This window comes from Glandiceps talaboti, chromosome 5, assembly GCF_964340395.1.
Source record: "Glandiceps talaboti chromosome 5, keGlaTala1.1, whole genome shotgun sequence".
Classification (NCBI taxonomy): Eukaryota; Metazoa; Hemichordata; class Enteropneusta; family Spengelidae; genus Glandiceps; species Glandiceps talaboti.
The window spans coordinates 9599147-9623326 of NC_135553.1; the positions used below are offsets into that span (position 1 = coordinate 9599147).

General features: G+C 36.8%; 2 protein-coding genes across 2 annotated transcripts in view; one reads left to right on the top strand and one right to left on the bottom strand.

Moving 5' to 3' along the window:
* The window catches only part of LOC144435009 (midasin-like), a 74395-nt gene extending 51587 nt beyond the window's left edge, over nt 1–22808 (top strand). Inside the window, 29 exon segments of the mRNA XM_078123543.1 lie at nt 420–529; nt 829–933; nt 5227–5352; nt 5792–5992; nt 6583–6800; nt 7216–7327; nt 7733–7848; nt 8695–8983; nt 9139–9239; nt 9571–9968; nt 10374–10549; nt 11073–11234; nt 11675–11812; nt 12270–12405; nt 12729–12950; nt 13202–13302; nt 13889–14039; nt 14449–14720; nt 15490–15675; nt 15872–15970; nt 16505–16639; nt 16992–17192; nt 17603–17890; nt 18134–18249; nt 18781–18955; nt 19124–19197; nt 19898–20012; nt 20528–20740; nt 21202–22808. Coding sequence (XP_077979669.1) covers nt 420–529; nt 829–933; nt 5227–5352; nt 5792–5992; nt 6583–6800; nt 7216–7327; nt 7733–7848; nt 8695–8983; nt 9139–9239; nt 9571–9968; nt 10374–10549; nt 11073–11234; nt 11675–11812; nt 12270–12405; nt 12729–12950; nt 13202–13302; nt 13889–14039; nt 14449–14720; nt 15490–15675; nt 15872–15970; nt 16505–16639; nt 16992–17192; nt 17603–17890; nt 18134–18249; nt 18781–18955; nt 19124–19197; nt 19898–20012; nt 20528–20740; nt 21202–21387 — 4922 coding nt within the window. The 3' untranslated portion in view covers nt 21388–22808.
* Nucleotides 22809–23360: 552 nt separating this feature from the next.
* LOC144435010 (complement C1q-like protein 2) lies at nt 23361–23927 on the bottom strand. The gene has a single exon (XM_078123544.1). It carries the CDS (start codon nt 23925–23927, stop codon nt 23361–23363), a length of 567 nt encoding a protein of 188 aa, XP_077979670.1.
* Between the last annotated feature and the right edge of the window lie 253 nt (nt 23928–24180).

A 24180-nucleotide genomic window follows, 5' to 3' on the forward strand; every position in this document is an offset into this window, starting at 1 on the left:
GCATTTAATAAGAGACTGCATGAAAGTCACGTAAACAGATTCAGGATGCTTAAAACCATGGAAACATGTTTTGCATTTGCAAGTAACGAGAGAAGTGAATTTGGTTCATTTCAGTTCTAACGAAATGCAAGTGATGTGCATCGTTTATAGTAGTGCATAATTTGAAATGTTCTGTGATCTTACTAATGAATTACGTGTGAACACTATACATGAGGCTGTTGCTCATATAAGTTCAACTTATTTGTTACTGTGAGACATACATGTAAGTGTACGAAGCGTGTAGTCAAAAATTTCAGATACTAATTCCTACGTTTGTGTTTTGAAGAAATATGTAATTTGATACACAATACACGTGATTGTTTAGTGTAGTTCATGTGTTACCGTCATGGTAAATTATTTTTGAAATTTGACTTTTACAGGAAAGGTTGTGAACATACTGTGGAATGTGTACCAGTACTACAAGCAATTCTTACCAGCTGTAGAGGCTAAAATACAGGAATTAAGGAAACCTATTGAAAAAGAACTGAAGGTAAGAGATACCAATAGACTGGGGGGCGGGGGGGGGGGGGGGTGTATTTGTTCCAGAGGGAGAGAATGAGAGTGTATATGAGTGTCCATTTGTCTGTTCATGTGTTCGGATATAAATTTACAAGATAACATTAAGTTAGGGCTAAAAAAATCTTGTCTTCATTTTTGCATGTAGTTTGTATTCCCACATCTATCAACAAATATTGTATGGCCTTGTCAAATGTAAAGTTTAAAGACAGCTATACATATTGCCATAACTGTGTTTTGATTGCTTATCCATCTGTCTGCAACCTTTCACAGGGTTTTGTGAAGATAGCAAGATGGAGTGATATGAACTTCTGGGCCATGAAGCAATATGTGGAGAAATCACACCGGACTCTTCATAAATACAGGAAGAAATTTGAGGTAAAACTAATCATTTTGTAACATTTTCATAGCAATCATACAACCATAGATTCTACTTGTGTGTGTGATATAACTTCTTTGTGTCTTTAGATTTGTTGGTATTTTTAATAGTTCATGTGAAAGGAGGTAGATATAGTGTTCTACATACTGAAGCATAGATTATTCTCTTCCTTCCAAGCTGTATGACATACCTGCATGGTACACAGAGAGAGGGGATTAATATAACCATAACTTGCTATTGGCAGAACCCAAACTTGGTATTTACACATAGCATATAAATAATTCTTGATACTTGTAACAGAATTTTACCACTTATGCATGTCATAAAGTCATTGATCATTCCATTTCTCAGTGGACTCGATGACTGCCACTCTTTATGCTGCACATGCATTACTATAGGCCTGAGAGAATAAGTCATCCTTCTTGTTCTATTTTACTCTCTAGCATGAGGTAAAATGCTATTGCAGGTACTGAGAATAAGTCAACCTTCTTGTTCTATTTTACTCTCTAGCATGAGGTAAAATACTATTGCAGGTACTGAGAATAAGTCAACCTTCTTGTTCTATTTTGACTCTCTAGTGTGAGATAAAATGCTATGCAGGAACTTAGAATCCAATGACACCATGTACATTTGTGCATACACAAAATGTATGTAGACTAACTTTGTTGAAGAAACCGCTGATAATTCCATTAGCTGTTCCAAAAATGCCAGAAGATGATATTTTCAAAAGTGACTACGAATCATGAATGATATTACACATTAGTTTTCTTGTAATATTTGTGCATGAGCATCATAGCAATTGTATGATGTGTTGAATGACAAAAAAATTGTTGTAATCTTCACAAAATACACGAGCTGTAAATTGCGTGCATATTTGATTTATTTATTTATTAAATATCTTAATAGTATTTTTGTGGTGCACTAAAACTTCAATTTTAAATGTCAGTTTTTTGAAAATGATAGAAAAAACATGTTCTCTTGTAGGCAAATGACCAAGAAATGTATTCTCTTAAAAAAAGTGATCATACATGTACAAAACAAATAACTGCACTCTTACAAATCCTATTGGTTTTCAGTGTTTTGTGCATCAAAATGAATGCAAGACATGAATTTGAACAGAACAAGATGTTGATATTGTTTATACTATGCAATAGATGTGGCACCAACAGAAATATTTTTCACAATATAAATCTGTACAAATCATATCCATGAAATTCCCATGACAAGCAAATTTGGGAAATGATTGCAGACACAAAATAATGGGAGCATTTTAAAGGCTCATGATTCAATCCCAGGTTCTCATATGGGTGCTATCTTATCAGTGTAGCCATAAAGATTGAATGACTCATACTTTTGTCTTGGACTTTTCTATAGCTCTGTCAGATGACTGTTTTTCACACCAAATTTTAAACCTAATCCGTACTGGGCCTTTTTATGTCAATTTAGACATTAGATTAAATGCATAAGATGGAATCTTACTCAGTTTCAGTTTTTATACTGCCTTGTTTAGAATCATTGCAGTCAGACTCAGAGGTGATCAAATGATGTTGAAGTTGTTCTTCAATGGCAGCAAAGTTACTTGATAACACTTGTAAATCCCTCTGGTTGGAGAAGAGTCTTAATTGATGCACCCACTTCAGGGCGTCTTGGTACGAGTTGATACGTAGTTCATCTGTATCTCCATTGTTTGTCTGGATTATGCTGTTTTCTGGTGATGAGTCAAGATTCTGTGGGTTTACAGTCCATTCTACATTGCTATCTGGTGAATTAGGATTCTGTTGGCTCTCAGTTTCTGAGATGTCATTCGGTTCTGATTTCACTACATACCAATTTGATGCAACATAGATTTCTTGTGAGTCAGTGTTAAGCTGGTGTTGTGATTTGATTTCTGTTTGTGGCGAGTCCTTGCTTTCAGTATGTATCGCAAGTGTTGAGTTTGATTGCCTGATGGGCAGATGTTCCCTAGCTGCCATGCAGTGTGTTGATGGTATGGCAGTCTGTGTCACAGTTGGTGAGTTTGATTCACAGGTCTCGCATTCCCTACAGTTGGTTGATTGTGTTTCAGTATGTATTACAAGTGTTGAATCTGTTTGACTTGTCGGGCATTCCCTGCAGTGTGTTGGTGGTGATATAGCTGTAGTCCTACTGTAGTTCCAGGGCTTATCAAAGACGGTCATCAGTTGTGATGTTGGCATTGTTTCTGTGTCCCTATCCTCAAGACAGTTTGTGTGAATAGTGACGTGAGAGTTCAATGACTCCTGGTTACTTTGACCACCCTGTAGTTGTTGAGGGAGCTGTTCACATATACTGTTTTTGTCACCATGGCTTTCAAAATCATGACGCTCAGCAAAAACTGGTACTTCTTGAGTATTCACCATAGTTTTGTCAAAAATAGGGTTAGGTTCATTGTTCATAGCCCTGAACAAGTTCTTGTGCCGTTTCTTAAAACTCTCTAGCCATCCATTTGATCCTTTGAACTGTGGTTTGTTCAACTGCCTTGCAATGCTGCGAGCCTGTTCCTGCAGCATTGGTCCCGAGATATGAACACTTTGTGAGCACATCTGCAGCAACCATTGAAGTGTCAAATTGTTGACATCGTCGTTGACACGACAACTCGATCTTATTCTTTTCCTGTTGTTGTCAAAGCTGGTTCCAAATGATTCTAGTATCTCCTGCTTCCTCTTCAAAATGGTATTGACTTGACCTTTACAGATGTTGAATAGCCTGGCCAGGTGTCGTTGACTTTTACCTTGACTTTGATGGATCAGTTTGACTTTTTCACCCAGAGTGAGTTCATTACGTTTGTGTCTGATTGACTCCATTATTGCAGATGGATGGTTGTAGAGGGTTGTGCACCCAGAAATGATTGTTGCTGTGTAACACAAGCACTCAGCCTGGAATACGTTTGTTATCAGATATTAACAATCGTTGTGTACAGGCAGAGGTTATAATGTGTACTACAGGTGTACTGTACTCTATAAGAGTTCAAGGTCATTAATTTGGTCCAGTATTTGTAGTTGTGTTCAAAATTTAAAACCCGAGAGGTAGAGTTCAGTGTACATGTATGCATCTGATCCAAGTATAATCCACAGCTACAATTCAATGCAACACCTTTCAGAGAAAGTGTGATACTTGATTACACATGCGTAGTATTACAATGTATAGTAGTCTATTCAATCCTCAATGTTGATAATGCCTTGCTGATCATTCCACTGAATTTACAATTACTCCCAGTTATAAGACATTTACACTTCTGTAGCAAGTCATTTTAGGATATGGAAAAGACTATCACCTCCTGTGTGCACACTTCAATGTTTTGCTGAATGCTGTATTAAATCCCATCATAATGTGGCTCTCTGCAGTTCAGCGCATCCGTGTGTGTGCAGGGAAGCCGGCCATGTTAGTAGTGACCTCATTATCATAACACATTAACAGGCACCTGATTTTATCACCTGACTTGGGTTAAAAGGTCAAGGTTTTGACTTCATGAATATTGATGAAAACAGCCTGAATAGAAAATGTCCTGTGAAAACCTGTGGTTGTTCACACTACTGCAGTACTTTTTGGAGAAAGAAATTTTGAGAGCAGACATGTTTTTTTGGGGGAAGAAATTTCAGGAGCAAATGTATTCTTTTGGTGCAGAATAAGAAAATGGAGCTATTTTTTCAGATGCATAGAAATAGCAAATGAAAAAAAAACCATGAATTTACTTCTATATGTTCAGGAATATGGACTGGTTGTATTTTAATTATTCTAAGTATTCATATTCTTAGCTCCTATTAATTAGTCTTTTGTGTCCATTTGACCTTTGACCTCAGTATAAGTAGTTTAATAGAAACAGTTTACAGACTGATTGTGATAGACTTGTGGAACTGTATAAGGTACCCCACAAATCAAGTTTTGCATTTATGTATTTTGCTATATCTGTTTATTTGGTGTCATTGAATTATCTTTATAAATTTTTGTCTTGCAATTTTGTAAAATTTGTGGAATTGTATAGTTACAGTTGTAATGGTAACAATACAGGACTTCCTAAAATCAATAGTTGCACAAATTTGAACGCATGAATATTCACAATAAGATAAAAATGTAACGAAAGTGAACAAAATTTGAACAGTATCTTGACTTCTTGTACATCCATGCATACTTCATATACGTACATAAACTGTGCCAGAAAGTGTACATTGAACAGTCCTTGCCATAGTCTGCATGTTTCTTATAAATGTTGTGTGCAAGACTTCAAAATTGCAAATTTTCTGTAAAACTCATCCTTCTGTTTGCTTCTTTTGTAGAGTGCATTATTGGAGCTTGCCAGGAATGTGTTCACGGACAGCAATATTGGCAACAAGGAGAACCAGAACCAGCAGACTCTAACGATATCACAGGTTGACATGTTTGTGTCTCCACACAGTATGAAAGTAAGATTTTAACCCTTGCTCTGCATTACTCAATATTTGTATGAGAGGAAATCTGATGTTAAAGATAGCATTTTAGTTCAAGAGGTATAGCTGCAATTGCACTTGAACTTGAATGGAAAAAAACGTGAAACCTGTCTGAAAAGAACACTATCTTCCATCTACCACTACCCGTATTAGAAATACCTGATATATTTAAGGTGACTTTAGAAAGAATTTTAACATGAGCCTCTGCTGACTATTCTGGCAAACCTGTCCACAGAGTTTCCACAGTAATAGGTTTCACTGTATCTACACTGATGTCTATGACAATAGTAAACTTCTGTCATAGATATATTGTATGGTTTTGAGTGTTCCGATATTGACATAATGTATGCTTCATAGTTAGCACAATAACACTTTGATACACTTTGTAACTGCCATGTTTTTATCATTTACCCAGGATTACTTTGATGACCTAGACGAATCTTCACCACTAGAGGGCATACTTCCAAGACTGCCATTCCTGTACTCCAAAATGACAAAGTTATGTCATAAGATGTTCAAAACATCATACTACCCAGAACTAATCACTTCAATTGACGACTTTACCGGCGATGTTATTGATACAGTTCATCAACTCCAAGCACTGGACGTAACAAAGGTATTGTGCATTGTTCATGCATTTTATCATAAAAAGTATTAAAAAGGTCCATGATTCAATCCTAGGTTCTCACGGTTAGTGCTATGTTATCAGTGGTGCCACTCTTTTGTTCCTGATCCACTTTTTTTATCGTCCTGCCAGACAATTGTTTTGTTTGCCCAAATTGAAGTCTAATGCTACATGGGCCTTTAAGAACACCTACAAATAATGGCTCAAAGTGAGAGACATGGGTGGTCTTTCAATATTTCAATATTTATTTATTTATTTATTTATTTATTTATTTATTTATTTATTTGTTTGTTTGTTGATCATGTAATAAAGAATACACATACAACAAAGAATGTAAAAAAAAAGACATACAAACACAAGATGTAGAAAGAGACACATATTTTGTTCTGACTGTAGTCTTATGTAGTATTGTGACAAGTGTTTGCTTCATCAATATCCTCTCCATGCAGATATTTCAGAAATGTTTTCAACAATACAAAGGAACAGCACATAGTGTTTTCGCTTCTGTTGTATGTAAGGTGATAGACAACCCTCACCCACTAAAATACAAGACTTTTTTGTCATGTCAATCATATCTGTAGGATGCTGATAAAAAGAAACAGAAGTCAGAGGCTAAACACATCAATGTGAGGAAGAGGAAAGCTCTGTCTGATCTCTTCAAATACTTGTCAACCATCGGTTTGTCATACAGGAAAGGACTGACTTCATCTCAACAAAGTGAACAGCATCAAGCTATGCATGCCCAGCCAATAGATATCAACACTGCTTTTATGCAAACAACGACACGCACATCTGGCAGGTAAGGGTATGGTTGGCTTCAGCTGTTGGTAATTGTTAATGTTAGCCAGAAACTCAGCTGTGTCTCTTGTGTTCAGATGCTCAGGCTGTGATCTAGATGGTGTTGTGCAGTTCTTTACAGAGAGAAATGCTTCAGTTTTGATATTCATCTTCCCCTTTGTTCCACAATTGGTAATCTTCAGTCACAGACTTCTTGCCCCCTCCCCCCTCCACTGACCTTGTTCCACAATTGGTAGTCTTTGATCATAAACTTCTCCTCCCCATTGATTACAAACCCCACTCATTTCGTCTCATTTTCCAATACCAATACTCTTGTGATCAGAATAAGATCTAATTTTGTCAGAATACAATTTCAAAATGAACATTTTCAAGGTCGACTATTTTGAGGTAATAAAAGTTTAATTGATTTGTTTTAGGGATGCCACGGCTGCTGAGATGAGTGCATTCTGGGAAGGTTGTCAACACTACTACTACAGATGTATTGCAAGGAAGGCTTCACTGTATGCTGCTCTAGTCACTCCATCAAAGGTAATTTTAAATAATTATTTGACCTTGAGGATGAAGGTCAAGGTCAAATGTCAAAGTCTCATACCACACCATACCATGTTGTTTTCTATTCTGTCCGACTTTCAGACTATTGAAACATTTCGTTATTGCTGTATTAGTCTGTAGGAAAGCTAGTGTTTAAGAAAAAAAGCGCCCTCACACATTGGTCAACCCCTCTCAGGAGAGGGAGAAAGGAGGCCAGTGAGGGCAGAGCGATGCAACGTATTGCATAGTCTAGGATATATTTTACCAACTCACTGCCTGAGATATATCCAGCTTTAGATTTCAGGAGAGGTGAGAAAGATAAGGCACTGTTAAACTAAGGGTTGGTCTGTGCACCTCACTGTCTTGAAATTTTCTGATGTCATGTCTGGTGTGTCATTGCAGGAACTTGGAGTGGCTAATATAGACAGAGTAAAAGGATTTACAGAACACCTCATACAGATTGTTACCAAGCAGAGAGAGGAATTATCACTACTTGTCAGTGATGTCATTTGTCTAAGGTAAGAGTTGTACTTTAAATACAGTATTGACAAGACCCGTAACCCCAGTGTAGATGACTCAGCTAATGTACATCAACTGTAAACAAAAACATCAACATTTGATTTGTTACGTAAATTATTTTGAATTTAAATCTGTGTCAAGCTACAAGAATATGTTAAAATATAGAGTGAAGAGTCCAATCAATTTGTACATATACATACCACTGATTGTCAGTGTGTGTGTGTGTGTGTGTGTGTGTGTGTGTGTGTATACTATTGATTTTGTGGTGCTTGCGATGTCACTTCTGTCACTTCATTTCTGAAAGTATCATGGCCACAGAGAACATCCTGCAACTATTCCCAAGTACACCACAAACGCCTTGGCATATTCATGTGTCATGGAATTCTGTTATTGTAACCATTTCTGAGCTGAGATTGTACCAGTGGTTGGAGCATACCTGAATCATGATCCATGATACGACTCTGGTGACCGATGTTTCAGTTGACTAACATAGACACAAACTAAATCTATTGTATTGTATTGTATTGTTCTTCAATGTGGTAGATTACAAAATTGGGTGATAGTAGTTCCTTTGTTGTGTGTATCTAATCACCCGGTGGCCAACATTGGAAGTCCCAAAACAGTGCACTGCAAGTTTATGAAACGAATTTTCAGAGAGCCACCCTACTGACACTATAATTAAACCAATGTCCATTCATTATCTTATCACTGTTGTATCAACATGTTACGACAACAGTTTTAGTTTGTGTATGTCTTAGTAAACTGAAGCCTTGATTACCAGACTAATATATTTTGCATCCATCATAAATTGAAGAAACTAATTCTTTATTTTTCATCACTTACAGAAAACAATTGTTCACACTAGAGCATTTCAAGTCAAGTATTTGTAGTAGAGACAGTAACAAAGTCAGAATGCCAGTACAGAAAGAACTCCACCAGTGGATCTGTACAACCAAGGACTTGGCTGACAAAGCTCAGAATACACTGCAGCAGGTCAAGCTGGTCTTACAGTGCTGTCCAGAGAAGAGAGAGAAGTTGGTGTATCCGTCACCCACACTGCCAAGTCAGTTAGCTAAAATAGAACTAGCCAGGAAAAGGAATGATACATGGAATGAAGTCTCTGAGAAACTACAAGTAAGAGAGTTTTTGTTGATAGAAATCAGAGTTTAGTAACGTTTTGTCAAACTGCTTTCTTCAGTTTTTTTAAAGAAATGTAACCACATAACTCATTATCTGTCACCAATTCTGTTCATAACTGCATATTTATAATTTTCCCCCTTCATTGATAGGCATCACTGTCAGAAGTATCTTCCATCAAAGCTGGACTAGATGAAGCCAGTCATAGGATGTCACTTTTTACTGTCAGCTCTTCACCGTACCTCTATTCATGGTAAGAACCGAGTGTGAAGTTTCAACCTGCATGGGAAATGCTTGAATGTGTAGATTATTGATAGAAAACTTTTTTGAAGTGATACTAACATAGCGTAAATTTGTATAACAAAGACAGTTGATATCTCGCCTCCATGACTTTTTTGTAAAGGTTGTCTGTCATACAGTCAACTTCATAATTTACTGGTGTTTACTACAAGATTTATGGGTGAAAAGACATTTGAAGATACTGCAAAACTTACTGAGAATCCCAACACCATATCAAAATGCTGCAACCAGTTCAATAACAGTTTATTCACATGGACTCGTCATCGTTTGTGTAAATTTCACAGGTCAGAGGTCACTCTTCTACAGACAGTCTACTCCAAACTACAGGTTGTGTATTCATCTCTTGAAAAAATTGAGAGTTTCATCAATTTACCTGATACCCAGAGTCCAGCGCCAATGTTTTCCTCAGTTACTGTCATAAAAGATGATATCAGATCCAAATTGACTGAACTTGAGGTGTGGCTGGGCAAAGTGGATGCACCTCTATTGTCAACAGTTGAGAATGATGGAGAGGATAAAGAAACAGGTGTTATCAAGAAATATCAAGGAGATGTCGAAGAGTTTGTTACCAAGATACTTGTAGCAATTCAGAAGCTTGTCAAGTCAAGAAAGATGAGAGAGGTGGAGAGCAAAGATGAGGATGATAATAATGAAGAGGATAATGATGATGCGGATGAAAAGGGTAAGTCAAATGATGACTTCATTCAGGGTTGGTCAGAGCTACTTACCGTTTCACTTGCAGTAGAAGTTCACTTATAAAAATTATCTGAAGTAACTGAGTATACTACAGTGATCAACCAACGTAGTGATGTTTACTTTTGAAGTTTGTGTTGTATATTTCTAACTTCAAGTCATACATATTTCACCCCCCCCCCCCCCCCCAAAAAAAAAAAAAAAAAAAAAAAAAGGGAAGTTGCCAGCCAGCTGAAATGAACGATTTGTGACACAGACCTAGCACAATACCTATGTGTACATCATGTAACAGTTACAATTGTGAGCAGACGATTGCTGTGACAGCCCATATGTCATATGAAAAATTCAGCTATTCAACTATCCAAAACAATGGCTGTCTTGTTTGATATTGCAGAGACAGAAGACTTGCCTGGTCAGCTGCAGGACGATCACCTGAAGAAACTACTAGACAATGGTTTGACTGTAGATAAGGGATACTTAGACATTGAGAAGGTTACAGCTGGTATGGTACAACTTGTCAATGATCTAACCAAGTCTAGGAATGACTGTACAACTCTACAAGATATACAGGTAATGGAGGTTGTGTTTTACAGCATGTTTGAAATCTGTTGACCATTACAATGTCTGTGTGTGTGTGTGTGTGTGTCTGTCTGTCTGTCTGTCTGTCTGTCTGTCTGTCTGTCTGTCTGTCTGTCTGTCTGTCTGTCTGTCTGTCTGTCTGTCTGTCTGTCTGTCTACTTTAACATGTATTTTTTAGCCCCAAACAGGCAGAGTCCAGAAGAAGATGTACGAATTTCTTCCCATCTTTCTGTCTATGTATAAATCTGTGTCCAGCCATGTCTGTGACTTTTATGAGCCTAGTCTTGTTCAAACTTGACACCATGATATACTGTAGTTGGTATGCATGTCACTTAGAACTGCAACCATATCGTATTTGCCAAAATCCATAGACTCAGGGTCTGTGTAATCCATGATGACATATGTAACAGAATAACAGAGTCATAAACTAAAACAAAAGTTGTGATAACTACCATCATTCATACTACATTGACTAATTCAGTGACCAAATTATTTGTTTTTGTTTTCTATTCAGGTTTGTGATAGATGTCTGTCTTCACTGCTACATGTCGTACCATTACTACACCAGTATGTAGGAGTGGTCAATCATCATCTAACGACTACATTAGCATCTCATCGGTCTTCCTGTAAACTACTCTCTGTACTCCTAGGTGTATTTACAGAACTTGCTAGTAAGGTAAGGATGATTTTAGAGGCAAAACGTATGTGATATCTTATGATGGTTGATAGCTAAAAATATGACAAATATGTCCACATTCTTAGACAGTGACTTTGTATTATGGATGCAAGTATTGAAGAAACTGGTAAATTTCAGATATAGTCAGGTCTGGTCATGGTTAACCTGTACAGGTACATTTTTACCATAACATCAAATCAAATATAGTTGTTTGTCAACGTGTTATAGAGTCAAATTTAGGAAACTTAAAAGTTCGTAAAAACTGAATCAATTTACAGAAGCCAGTTGCTTTCATGCAAGTCTGACTCAGGATGAAAATAAAAAACTTGTTATTCAAAGGTAGTTTCCATAATTCACAGATGATGAAAAAAAAACCCCACCTTTCTATGATTGTATGATTATTGCATTCATTCATTCATTCATTCTTTCACACTCTACAGGGTTTCTGTATACCAGCTGAGTTTAGTGATGAAGCAGGTGGTGAGGGTTCTACACAGTTTGAAGACATTGAAGGTGCTGGTATGGGTGAAGGAGAAGGTGTCAAAGATGTTAGTGACCAAATTGAAAATGAAGATCAGGTAATTGTCATTTAATGGGGTTTAAAAGCGTCTGTAAAGTTTGTACCATTTACCATAGATGGACGTTATTGAAAGCATGATACAAATGGAAGCGATATTACTCTGGTAGTTGAGCCCTCAGTTTACTGAGATAGACACAAACTAAAATTATTGTCACAACATGTTGATACAACAGTGATAAGCTATTGAATGGACTTTGGTTTAATTACAGTCTCAGTAGGAAGGCGTCTCGGAAAACTAGTTTATTTAGAGTGTCATGGACTTGCAGTGCTCTCTTAGGACTTCCAATGTTTACACTATGTTGATCACAGGGTGATTAGAATCAGCTGGATTACCAGTGTCGTAAATTAAAATTTGGCTAAAAACTTGGATACCAATACCAAAACTTAATACAGATGTACTGACAATACTTGTAGTGCAATTATTTGTAGCTCTCAATGGTTATTTTTCTTCACAGGTGCAAGATGTGAAAAAACAAGATGATGAAAACAAAGAAGATAATTTTGATGACCAACCAGATCTTCAAGATGAAGAAGAAGGTATTGAGATGTCAGAAGACTTTGAAGGCAAACTACATGATGTAGACAAATCAGGTAATGAGTTGAATGTAGTAATTTCACATTATGTAGCTGGTGTAGTAGTTAATGCTTCAAGAAGGTACTGGGGGGATGGAGTCATTCAGTACCAGTAATTGAAATGTGCAAGATCGTTCAGACATGTAAATGAAGTTGCATGCTTACTGTTAGTATAAAAGGGGTAGTGGTAGTGTGTGTAGGAAACTGCAAAATAATACCTACCAGTACTAGCTAATATTTCCAGTTATAAGTCTTTTAAAAAAATGAGTGTCAATTTCACAGGGGGTTGTGGTTGTTGTGAAAATCATTCTCAGTTTATTTGACGTTTTCTGTCCCTGTAGAGCAACCTGAAGGGTCAGGAGATGAGAGTGAAGGTGAAGATGAGGAGAAACTAGACAAACAGATGGGGGAAGTGGATGGGGAGGAGAATGAAAAGTTGGACGAGAGGATGTGGGGAGATGACGAAGATGAAGAAACAGAGGAGGAGAAAGAGGAAAAAGATGAGGTTGGTCCAGGGATGGATGAGGAAGAAAGTAAGATGGTTGCTAAGGACGATAACAAAGGTAAGAAAATGGTGACATGAATCTGTGTATGTATATTGTCTATATATTTATATTAAACATGATGACTGTCAATGTTGCTATTTCATCATGGAAATATTTTTATTTATTGATATTTGCAAATGATATAACCAATACTTCTGTCTCAATTCTCATTGATGGTAATTTGTTTAGTGTAATGTAATGGTAATTTAAAGTCAGACAATTTCTGAATTATCAATAATTAGAATATGATGTTTTGTATCAATTTCAAGATGCTGTTGATGACGATGAGAAGGGAAACAAAGGAAAAGATGAACAAGAACAGAAAGAGCAAGAGGAAGTCCAGCCTCATAATCTTGAACCCAAAGATGAGGTGAGTAGGATTTTAGATTTTGCTGAGGGCAGCAAATAGAATGTACCTGAAATTCACCTTACAAGTACACAGAAAACTGATTGTCTTGCTAAGTGGTAAATGGTAAAATGCATGATAGTGTTCAGCCCAATCAGGCTTCTCAAATGACAACACACACCTACAGTTCAGTACAAATTTGAAGTAATCAGATGATAGTGTGGCATGACATGTCATATCATACAGATTAGCTATGTTCTGTGAAGATTGTGGCACTAAATATTTGCAAATGTAGAGATTGAGATTTCTTGTTGTTCACTTCACAGTTTATTTTCACATCAGATGCATTGACACTTGTACAGATGTATAGAGGGAGTGACCAGAGCATGATGTCACTCTGTGTGGTCAAGAATGTTTTGACTTCCTGCAGTACCAACTTGTTACTACATCAGGATTTATCCAGTCCATGTTGCAATGTACACCATACAACATCCAAAGGACCCTACTAATCATAATGTGTCTGGTATCATAAGATTTGGAATGGTGTGCTCAATCCATTGTAATGTGCCAAACTCTGTGATAATTTTGATATTGATTTGATTCATTTCAGAGTGAGTTTGATGATGATAAAATTGATCCCAGTAAAGCTAATCTGGAGCCACCGGAAAACACAGCTGAAGAGCTTGACCTACCCGATGACCTCAACCTGGATGAGAAAGCAGGGAATGAAAGTGATGATAATGAGGAAAAAGCAGAACAAGGTAACAGAATGACACAATTATAGTAAATAACTCTCTAACTAAAAATACTTGTGAAGTCCATTTTGTAATCGTTAATCAAATTTTTCCATTTTGCTCAGTTTCTTAAACTTTGTGGTTATTTTGATGATCTGCAAAAAGTGGGGTTTTTTTGTACTCTGTACTTTTCCAACTCCAAATATCTGTAGTCTGGTAATCAAGGGAAGTCTTGTTATATTATGGGATAGCAAGTTATGAAACTGGTTAAAGTTAGTGTTCGTTTGTGTACTTGGAGACTCTTTTACGAAACCAGCATCTTGCTTTGACATTTAGACAATTTTGCAAACTGTGTTGAATCTATGCCCATATATCTTCTTTTTCAAAATATTGTTTTTCTTCCTTATTCTGACCTCTTTCTTGTTTACCTACACAGAAGAGAACCCATTTGATATTGAAACCAAACCAGATACCTTGGTGGAAGAGAGGGGTGATGATGAAAGCATGGATGAAGAGGAAAGTGATCCAACTGAAGAAAACAAACAAACCGATGACAAAGATGAGATGGAGAACAAAGATGAAGATGGTGGTGAACAGCAAGATGATGATGATAGGATGGATGTAGAAGAGCAAAGTGGCGATGGAAAGGAGGAGGAAGATGTTGTAGATGATGAGGAGACCAATAAAGAGAAAGGACTTCATCCACAGGTTAGAAATTTTAAGTCTTTAGAAACATATTGATACATCCCCTAATACCCAGGTACAACCTGTAAGACCCATGTACAACCCACAACACCCAGGTACAGCCCCCTAACACCCAGGTACAACCCATAACAGCCAATTATGACCCCTAACAACCAAGTACAACCCGTAAGACCCAAGCACATCCCATAATACCCAAGTATAACGTGTAACACCCGAGTATACCCTGGAGAACCCAAGTACAACTTGTAACAACCAATTACAACCTATTTTGCAGTATTACAGTTCCAGAGTTGTTTATGTGATAACATCACTGGCGTTCCCACTGCAGAAACTAAATGTTGTACCGCTATCTCACCTGACTTGATACAAGTAGTCAACTGAGACGAAGTACAACGACAGATGAAATAGTGTTATATCTAATCCCTTTGTCCTCCATTGATGAGATTAGCTCTTTTATTTTTACAACTGACCAGTAACACCAAAGTACAACCCATAACACCCAACTATAACACTTAACACCCAAGTACAACCCATAATACCCAAGTATAACACTTAACACCCAAGTACAACCCATAATACCCAAGTATAACACTTAACACCCAAGTACAACCCATAATACCCAAGTATAACACTTAACACCCAAGTACAACCCATAATACCCAAGTATAACACTTAACACCCAAGTACAACCCATAACACCCAAGTATAACACTGATCCAGTAGCTGTTGTATATTAAGGCAAACGTTTTCTGAAAAATTATATTTGTCATAGATTGAACTAGAGGAGGAAGACACTGCCAATGATGAAGAGAAGTCGGGTGAAGACACTGATGTTACCAAGGAAACAACTGAAACAGCTGAGAACTATGCTAAGACAAAGACCAGCCAAGACCCTGTAGAACTCAGTGAGGATGTTGAGCAGCATGCTGGGAAAAATGAAGAAGAGGATAAGAAAGAGGTAGTCTATTTATCTTTTTGTTTCTCGATCATCTGCTGAGACTTTTGCAATAAACAGTGCCCTCTAGTGGTAAAAGTATTACAATGTGTTAAAGGTGCATACTGTAAATTATATTTTCACTGAAAGAACAGATTGTAGTGTAAATTTAAAAAGTAATGTTGTAATCTGGAGACCTGTTTGTATGACTTGATTTCAGGAACACGGAACAGGGACAGCTGAAGCTGAGAAAGATGAAGGCCATGAAGGTGATATGATATCAGATTTGGCACATAGTAATACCAAACAACAAAAACAGGTATATAAATAAACTATGGTTGTTATAAGTCATTGACAAATAGGTCGTGTATTTACAAACTGTTTTTCCAGCACCAGCAAATATGGTCAGAGCCAGAAATATAGCCTCATGCATCAACAGATATGTTCCTGACTTTAAACTTATATTGTACAATATTTTACAATTTTATGATCATAATTTTACAAATATGGTCATGCGTTTTGCAAACATGAAAATAGCTATTATTAATGTGTTTTTACATCATGGCGGTGATGTGCAATGTTAACTATGCAGCATAATAGTATTTCCAAAATGTTTACATAATCCACTTTCAACAATATTTTCAAATTGTTATACTCATGCACGTTTTGAGTTTCCTGTGTAAATAGGCTGCGCAAACACACTAAAATGGTTGTCTTCATTTGAGATCAGTTCAAACCTTCATGGGCTGTAAGTGTGGGTTTTTTTTGTGTGTGTGCATCTTTAAATGAACATGCCTGTAGCATAGTAGCATGATGTAACTACATTGGTATGCCTGTCTTTGGTTTCACGCAGCACCAGAAGAATAAGCCTGGTCAGTCTAATGCAGATCGAAGTTTAGGCTCCACGGAAGAGAAGATTGAGAAAAGACTGAAAACTATCGATAATGAAGAGAGAAGTGAATCTAGGAAAGACCTACCACAAGATGAGGTATGTTAACTTGATAAATTAACTCTGGACAACATTAGCATTATTATTATTGTGGCCTGATTTACTTAACATTTGATGATATTTGTAGTCTACTACATATTCATCATAAATCCGTTTTTGATTAACATTTTCTGTCAAAATATTCCCAGTGAAGGGTGACCCTATTTTTTCCCTTCTGTTTCTCATTACCCGACCTACCCAATTTTCAGCTCCAAATTCAAAATAATTTTTTTTCTGCCCACCTGTAATATTTTTTTGGAACAACGCCCTCTCTGGCAAGAATAAGCAAGTGTCTGATTCCCGAAGCTGAGCAAACACAGAGTATCCATACGGTCATTTTTTTTTTTTGCAGGAAGAGAAAATGGAATCTGACTTGTATGAACATATCAAAGACTCATCTCATCACGATACTCAGACATTAGATGCTGCTACACAAGAACAACAGCAAGAAGAACAAGCTGTGCCTAATGTAGACAGTGACAGTGATGTGGATGCCATGGAAACCGGTGATGAAGAAACGATAAAACCTCTCAGAGATGCTGAAGATGACAAGGTAAGTAAAATAGAGATAATTGTTTTGTTAATTGTTGTGTACAACCCATCTATGTATACACACTGCAGATATCAATACATAAAGTGAATAAAAAAGTGAATATTTTCAAACGTTGTGTTTGCTGAAATATTTATAACTAGAGATACAACAGCATAGCAGTTTGCCAGTAAGATCTGTATTTGTAGGATTACGTAGCAGTTAATTTGCGTCTCTCTCTCTCTCTCTCTGTCTCTCTCTCTCTCGCTCTCTCTCTCTCTCTCTCTCTCTCTCTCTCTCTCTCTCTCTCGCTCTCTCTCGCTCTCTGTCTCTGTCTCTGTGTCTCACAATTTTTAAGTTCTGCTTGCAGAATCATAGCTAATAAGTGTGGGTACTGATTTTCCCTGCAATCTCTGTGTTACATTTGTACACAGGAGCCTGAACAGACCAATTCATTGACAGCAGCTCAATTTAAAAATGACAAGGAGTCTGACGATACAGGGGACGGTGAAGGAGATGGAAAGCAGAGTAATGAGGAAGAGGATAAAAAGACGGCAGCTGATACAGTGGGACATAAAAGTAGAGAGTCAACCATTCATACGGCTAGAGACGTCATGATGGAAATAGAGAACCAAGCTAGTGATGTAGATGTAGAGAAGTTGAGAACTGAGCTGGAGCTACAATTGACAACATGGACTCATAGTATAGGGTCTGCTGAGGAGGTGAGTGAAATGACAACTGGTTACTGGGTAAATGTAGACACAATCGTTATTACCAGTAATTGATATTAACTTGGTCGATGTAGCTGTATTTATGAGTTCAGAAATTGTCCCTGTTATCCATTAATGATTATAGAAGAGTAACCACCCATTGTGACAAAAGGCAATGTTGAAAGAGAGGGAAAGACACTTTTTAAATACCAATATTTTTTGACATATATAGTCATTGGCGTTTTTTTTTATTAGGACAAGATGGCCCAGGAAGCCTGGTTGAGGTATGAGTCATTGACATCAAGTTTATCCCAAGAGTTATGTGAACAACTTAGACTTGTATTGGAACCATCTCAAGCAACGAAACTCAGGTAAATTAGGGTCTATTGGCATGTCAGTTGAGAGGGTGTGAGTTGGACAGAGAGGGTGGGGGGATGGACAGGGAGAGAGAGAATCACACACACACATATACATACATACGTACGTACGTACATACATACATACATACATACATACATACATACATACATACATACATACATACATACGTACGTACGTACATACATACGTACGTACACACACAGCAAAAGAGATGGAGACAGAGATAGTACATTGTAGAAAAGGGGAGGGAGGAAGAGAGAGGGAATGGAGAGACAAAGCAAGTAGTTTTGAAGGCATTAGGTTAGGTGTTAATTCGTGCTGCAGTAGAGTTATAATCCTTTCACATTCAAAGATATATATTTTATTTTAAATCTGTTAAAAGTCCACTTTCTTTTATGTAGTTTAACCCACAGATTCTTTTGGATTTTAGAACATTCCCAGAGTGTCTTGTACAAGTCTCTTGATGTATCTTCACTGTGACACAGACTACATCCTTACTGTTTTATCCATTGTCATTACAGGGGTGACTATCGTACTGGTAAAAGACTAAACATGAGAAAAGTTATCCCATACATTGCCAGTCAGTTCAGGAAAGATAAAATATGGCTGAGGAGAACTAAACCGAGTAAGAGAAATTACCAAATCATGTTGGCAGTAGATGACTCATCAAGTATGGCTGACAACCGCTCTAAACAGGTTAGTTATAAAGTTTCTACATTTAATCGTTTTGTTGTTTTGTAATAATCTCTTGTAAGATAGATTGCTCACAACTTCACACTAGAAGAGTTTCCAGTGTAATAACATTAGAACATTAGAACTGTAGTGTGATCTTTGCTAATTTATGAAAATATTTAATCATTGCAGCTGGCCTTTGAATCACTAGCTGTCATCAGTAATGCTCTGACGTGGCTGGAAGCTGGGGAGTTGGCAGTTTGTAGGTAGGTAACAACCTCAGGGGGGGGGGGGAGGAAGAAGGGGTTCTCCTTGAGTAATATCTCAAGTAGATAGTGACAAATTCTCATATGGAGCCCACATGTGCTGTGTTTTGCCGGGACAGGATGACTCTGGGAAAGCTTGGACAGTTCCATAGTGACCTAATAGTGAGCATGTAATATAGTCCTGTTATATAGTCTCAAGGATGAATGGAAATCTGTAGAACTATGTGATGTGTGTCTCTACACCAAAAATAGCAGGGAGTAATGCCCAACAAAAGAATTTCAGTGAAATTTTTTTTTCAAAGGATGGGTGTGAACCATATTTATACAACTGCATTTTCATCTTTGGATTTGAATATCAAAACAATATGCAAATGAGATTTAGATAATGTCCCTAGAATTAGTTCTGATAATCAACAATTGTTCATTTACTTGCTTGTGTTGTGTCTAAAAAATTTGTAACGCCATCAAATATTTGGGCACACACATTTAGAACAGTGTCCCTTTAATGCAGATGATACAAACAAGGGTATGCTAGGGAGTCTCTTTCTACCTCTAAACCCAACCCCATGCTAGGGAGTCTCTTTCTACCTCTAACCCCAACCCCAAGCCCCAAACTATATCCCCCAACCACTTAAATACAAATGTGTAGGTATTGTACTGTCAATTCACTTTTTACATTGTTGCCACATTTTTTTAAAAGCTTTGGAGAGACTGTCCAGTTGCTACATCCATTCCATGAACAGTTTACGAGTCAATCTGGTGCCCGAATCCTACAGCAGTTCACATTTGAACAGAAGAAGACCAAAATAGCCCAGGTAAAAATAATCATAAAATTTCATACCCGTAACATTTGTTGTGATTAACTTTTGTCATCCAAGTGAATTGAATTTGGCATTGGCATAAATTTTGATGATTTGTGAGGTACATTCTATTTAGTCAGACTCATAACAAGTATGGATAGATGGAAGAGTTGCTCATAAGTTGCTAAGTGCAAAACAATCATTTTGCTTACATATTTTAGGCCAAGGTATGTCATTTGCATAATGAATAAAACAATGGTGGGTATACATACGACATATGGCTGAGGAAGCAAGTCTGAAGTCGTCTATTCCAAAAATCTCACAAAATACCATTGCTATACAATATACATATTGTTTTGAGACACTTCATGTTGTTTCTATATGAGTGTGTTGACCAAGTGATTATTTACAGCGTTATTGCAAACACTGATGTTTTATTATATATTTTTTTTAATTAAAACTTACCCACTCACTGTTTATGTCTCAATACTAACTTAGTTTTTTGTATCATTTCTTGTTTTTTATCACAGTTAGTTGACAAAGCTACAGGTGTGATGTTGTCAGCTCGTAGCAGACAACACCCAGGTGCAGTCAACCTGGACACATCTCAACTCCTTCTGATTGTCTCTGATGGCAGGGGACTCTTTCTGGAGGGCATGGAGGCTGTCAAGTCGGTTGTCAGAGCTGCCAAGGAGGCACATGTCTTCACAGTCTTTGTTGTATTAGATAACCCTGACAATAAGGTAGGACACTGTCAATTGTAAAAGCTGCCAAGGGGCATAATATTTTAGGTCACTTAATATTGGCCAATAGATGTCAGTAATTCCTTAATTTGCATAATAAGACACTTATCGGTCAATAAATGCCAGTAATGTCTCTTAATTTGCATAATAAGACACTTAATGGCCAATAGATGTCAGTATCGTGCTAATTTTGAATAGTGTGTCACTTATTGGCCAATAGATGTGTAATTTATGTATTAATTTGCATATTGTGTCACTTAATGGCCAAGATATCCCATGCATATTCATACCAAACTATCTTTACATGTGTTAGTCCAATCGAAATGTTCCTCCTTTTCAAACAAGTTTTATTTTCTTAACAGACCTTACAGTGGTGTCTTGTGTGACATTACAATGACTGGTATAGAAAATGTCAAATTTCAAGTGATGTAAAAAATAAAATTGTGTTGTTTGATTTTCAGGATTCCATTTTGGACATCAAAGTTCCAGTCTTCAAAGGAGCAGGAGAGATGCCAGATATCCGATTATACATGGAACAGTTTCCTTTCCCCTTCTACATCATTCTCAGAGACATTAATGCCCTGCCAGCCACTCTAAGTGATGCACTGAGACAGTGGTTTGAATTGGTCACTGCTGATACTGCATAATTTAAGGGTTTTTTTCAATGTTCTGCCAGTTAACTCAGTTAAGTGTAGTTTTGTGGCTGTCCATTGGTTTTTAATCTGAAGATCATTTTACCCAATATCTACATCTAGGCAGAGCTTACATGAAATTTCAAGTTCAACCAATGACACCCACGCAATCATGAACATCATTCTTGTGTTAATCAATCACAGAATTCTGACCAATGATAAGTTAGTATTTATTGGTGGCAGTTACGTGATGTCCAAATATGGTATCATTTGTCAGTGCAGTATGCTACTTATACAACCCATAACACCACAGTAAAGCATTTTCTGTTTGTACCAAATCGTTTATAGGATCCATATCAAGTGTAAAAGTATACTGTTTCATTTGCTAATTGACCACATTAGAAAGGCCACATGCTAGGCTTGTAAATAAACCAATTGAAACAGTATACTTTTATATTATATACGAATGCTTTAAACAAGTGTAGCACTTTACTTCAGTGTTACTCATTGTTTACATCATTCTCACAGTTGGGGTTAACTCATTTGCATGAACCACTTTTGGTTCATGATTTCTGTGTGGTAGACGTGGGGTATTAAGATCTTTCAGACAACTCTAAGTAATACATCAAGACAATGTGTTCAGCCTTATGATTGGCAATACTGTATATGATATATTGTTATCTAGAACTATGCTAGTCTAAAACTGTCCGTCATCAGACATCAGGAATACTTTATAATCATTTACATAGGATGGATTCTGTTGACGACATATCTGTAAATTTTGATTCACATACATATGTAGAATGACTTTCTCAAAATGAATATTTTCTATTCAGCACAAACTGCTTTATCATAGTGCCGTTTTTCATTCATATCACCTTGTTTAACAAAGTAAGATGGAAAAGCATATTTTTATGTATGAAAATTATTTATTTTTAAGTTTTGACAATTTTTTTCTAATGATTGTTGTCAATGTATGGCGACACTCCAGGTAGTATAAAATAATGTTTTAAAATGTCACTAATGTGTATAACATTCCTGTCTAAATTGTTATAATCATCACCCCAGTATATGGTCATTTTAAATGTAATCAGTCTGTAAACAATTTCATCTTACTTATCTTTCAAATCATCCATGGCAAGTACTTGGACAAAGATTTCTTTTACAATCGCAATTTTTAGCACATCTGAACAGGTTCGGTTAACATGAGCTAGGTACGTTATCAACCCTCCTAGACTAAATGATGTTACATTTTATATTGAACTCTCTAGAACACTTGTATTGTACACAGTTGTGCTTCAATGCCATTGGCACTATTTTTTACCATAAAGCAAGATGGACACCCCTTCATTGTACATAGATGATAAAAGTTTGTTCAACTCTAATACCAAGCAAAGATGGCATGGTTTCATCTATATATTGTATTTATGGAAGAAATTTTTTTCAAGAGAATTGTACAGTATTGTTTGTACAATAAACATGTGCAATAAAGTTATGTTAATATATATATATTTATTTTGTGTGATTTGATTATTTATTGGGATTTGAGTCTGTAAATAATATGCATTATCTGAAACTCAAACGTGACATTCAATAGTGTATAACTCAACACACCAAAAATTTTATGAGGTTTCCAAATTTTCTTGTATTTTGCATGGTTGCATTGTACTCCCTAGTAGTGACAGAAATGTCACAGTACTCCCTAGGTCAGTGATGAAAAAACCATTTGGTGGATTAGTTGGCCATTGGAATGAAATGCTCAAATTGTGTAATATTTCATTCCAATCTTTTTTAATATTTCATTTCTTAGTATCAAAAAATTTATATTATGTGCTTTGGAGTATTCAGAGTTATTATAGTACCAATATCTTGCATTGGTTTAGAATACAGTATACAGTATAATAATACTACTTTGCTGTGAATATACCAGCTATCTGTTTTCTAGTGGTAGAGGGCGCTATAACTCAAATACATGTACTGGTTTTATCCTACATTTGCTTGTATAGGTATCCTGTAAAGGTGGTGTATTCATTCACATTGCTGTGGACAGCATAGTTGCCTTGTAGCTTAACCCAAATCTCATCACCCTCCTGTGCATCAACAATGACACTATTAGATCCAGCACCATATGATCTATCTGCTGTATGAGCTACATACACGCATGGTAATTTTTCATCATTCTTCATCATGCAGGCAAACAGGTTTGATGCAGTATCCCTTAGTAATGACATACTCAACATATACACACCACTAACAGGACATGTGAATTTACCGGTTGATTGGTCATAGCCACCTCCAAGGTTACTGTACACTTTGCTAAACATGATCACCCGGGCACTGCTCCCATGTGGCATCGCAGTTGTCAATGCTACTGAAAATGCCACTTTAACTTCCTGACCTTGGACTGAATCGCCCTTGTTCCCCTTTTGTCCAGGGTTGCCTTTTTCTCCCATCATTCCATCATCTCCTCTAGGGCCTGATTTTCCTGGTTTTCCTTTCTCACCAGGGAATCCAGAATCTCCTTTTAAACCAGTATCACCTTTGTCACCATTCATGCCAGGTTGCCCAGCAACTCCTGGAATACCATTGGCACCATGAATTCCTTTAAAAAACGAGAGTTGATCGATCAATTGATTGATTGATTGATTGATAGTTAATCAATAGGATCCTTATTCTGTAATTTTTGTCATTGTTAGGTGATTGATGTTGATAGTTTAATTCGTGATTGATCATTGATTCATCGATTCAATCAGCTCATTCAATAGTATTTACCACCTGTATTTGGTTGAGGGATGAGTCTTGAGTTAT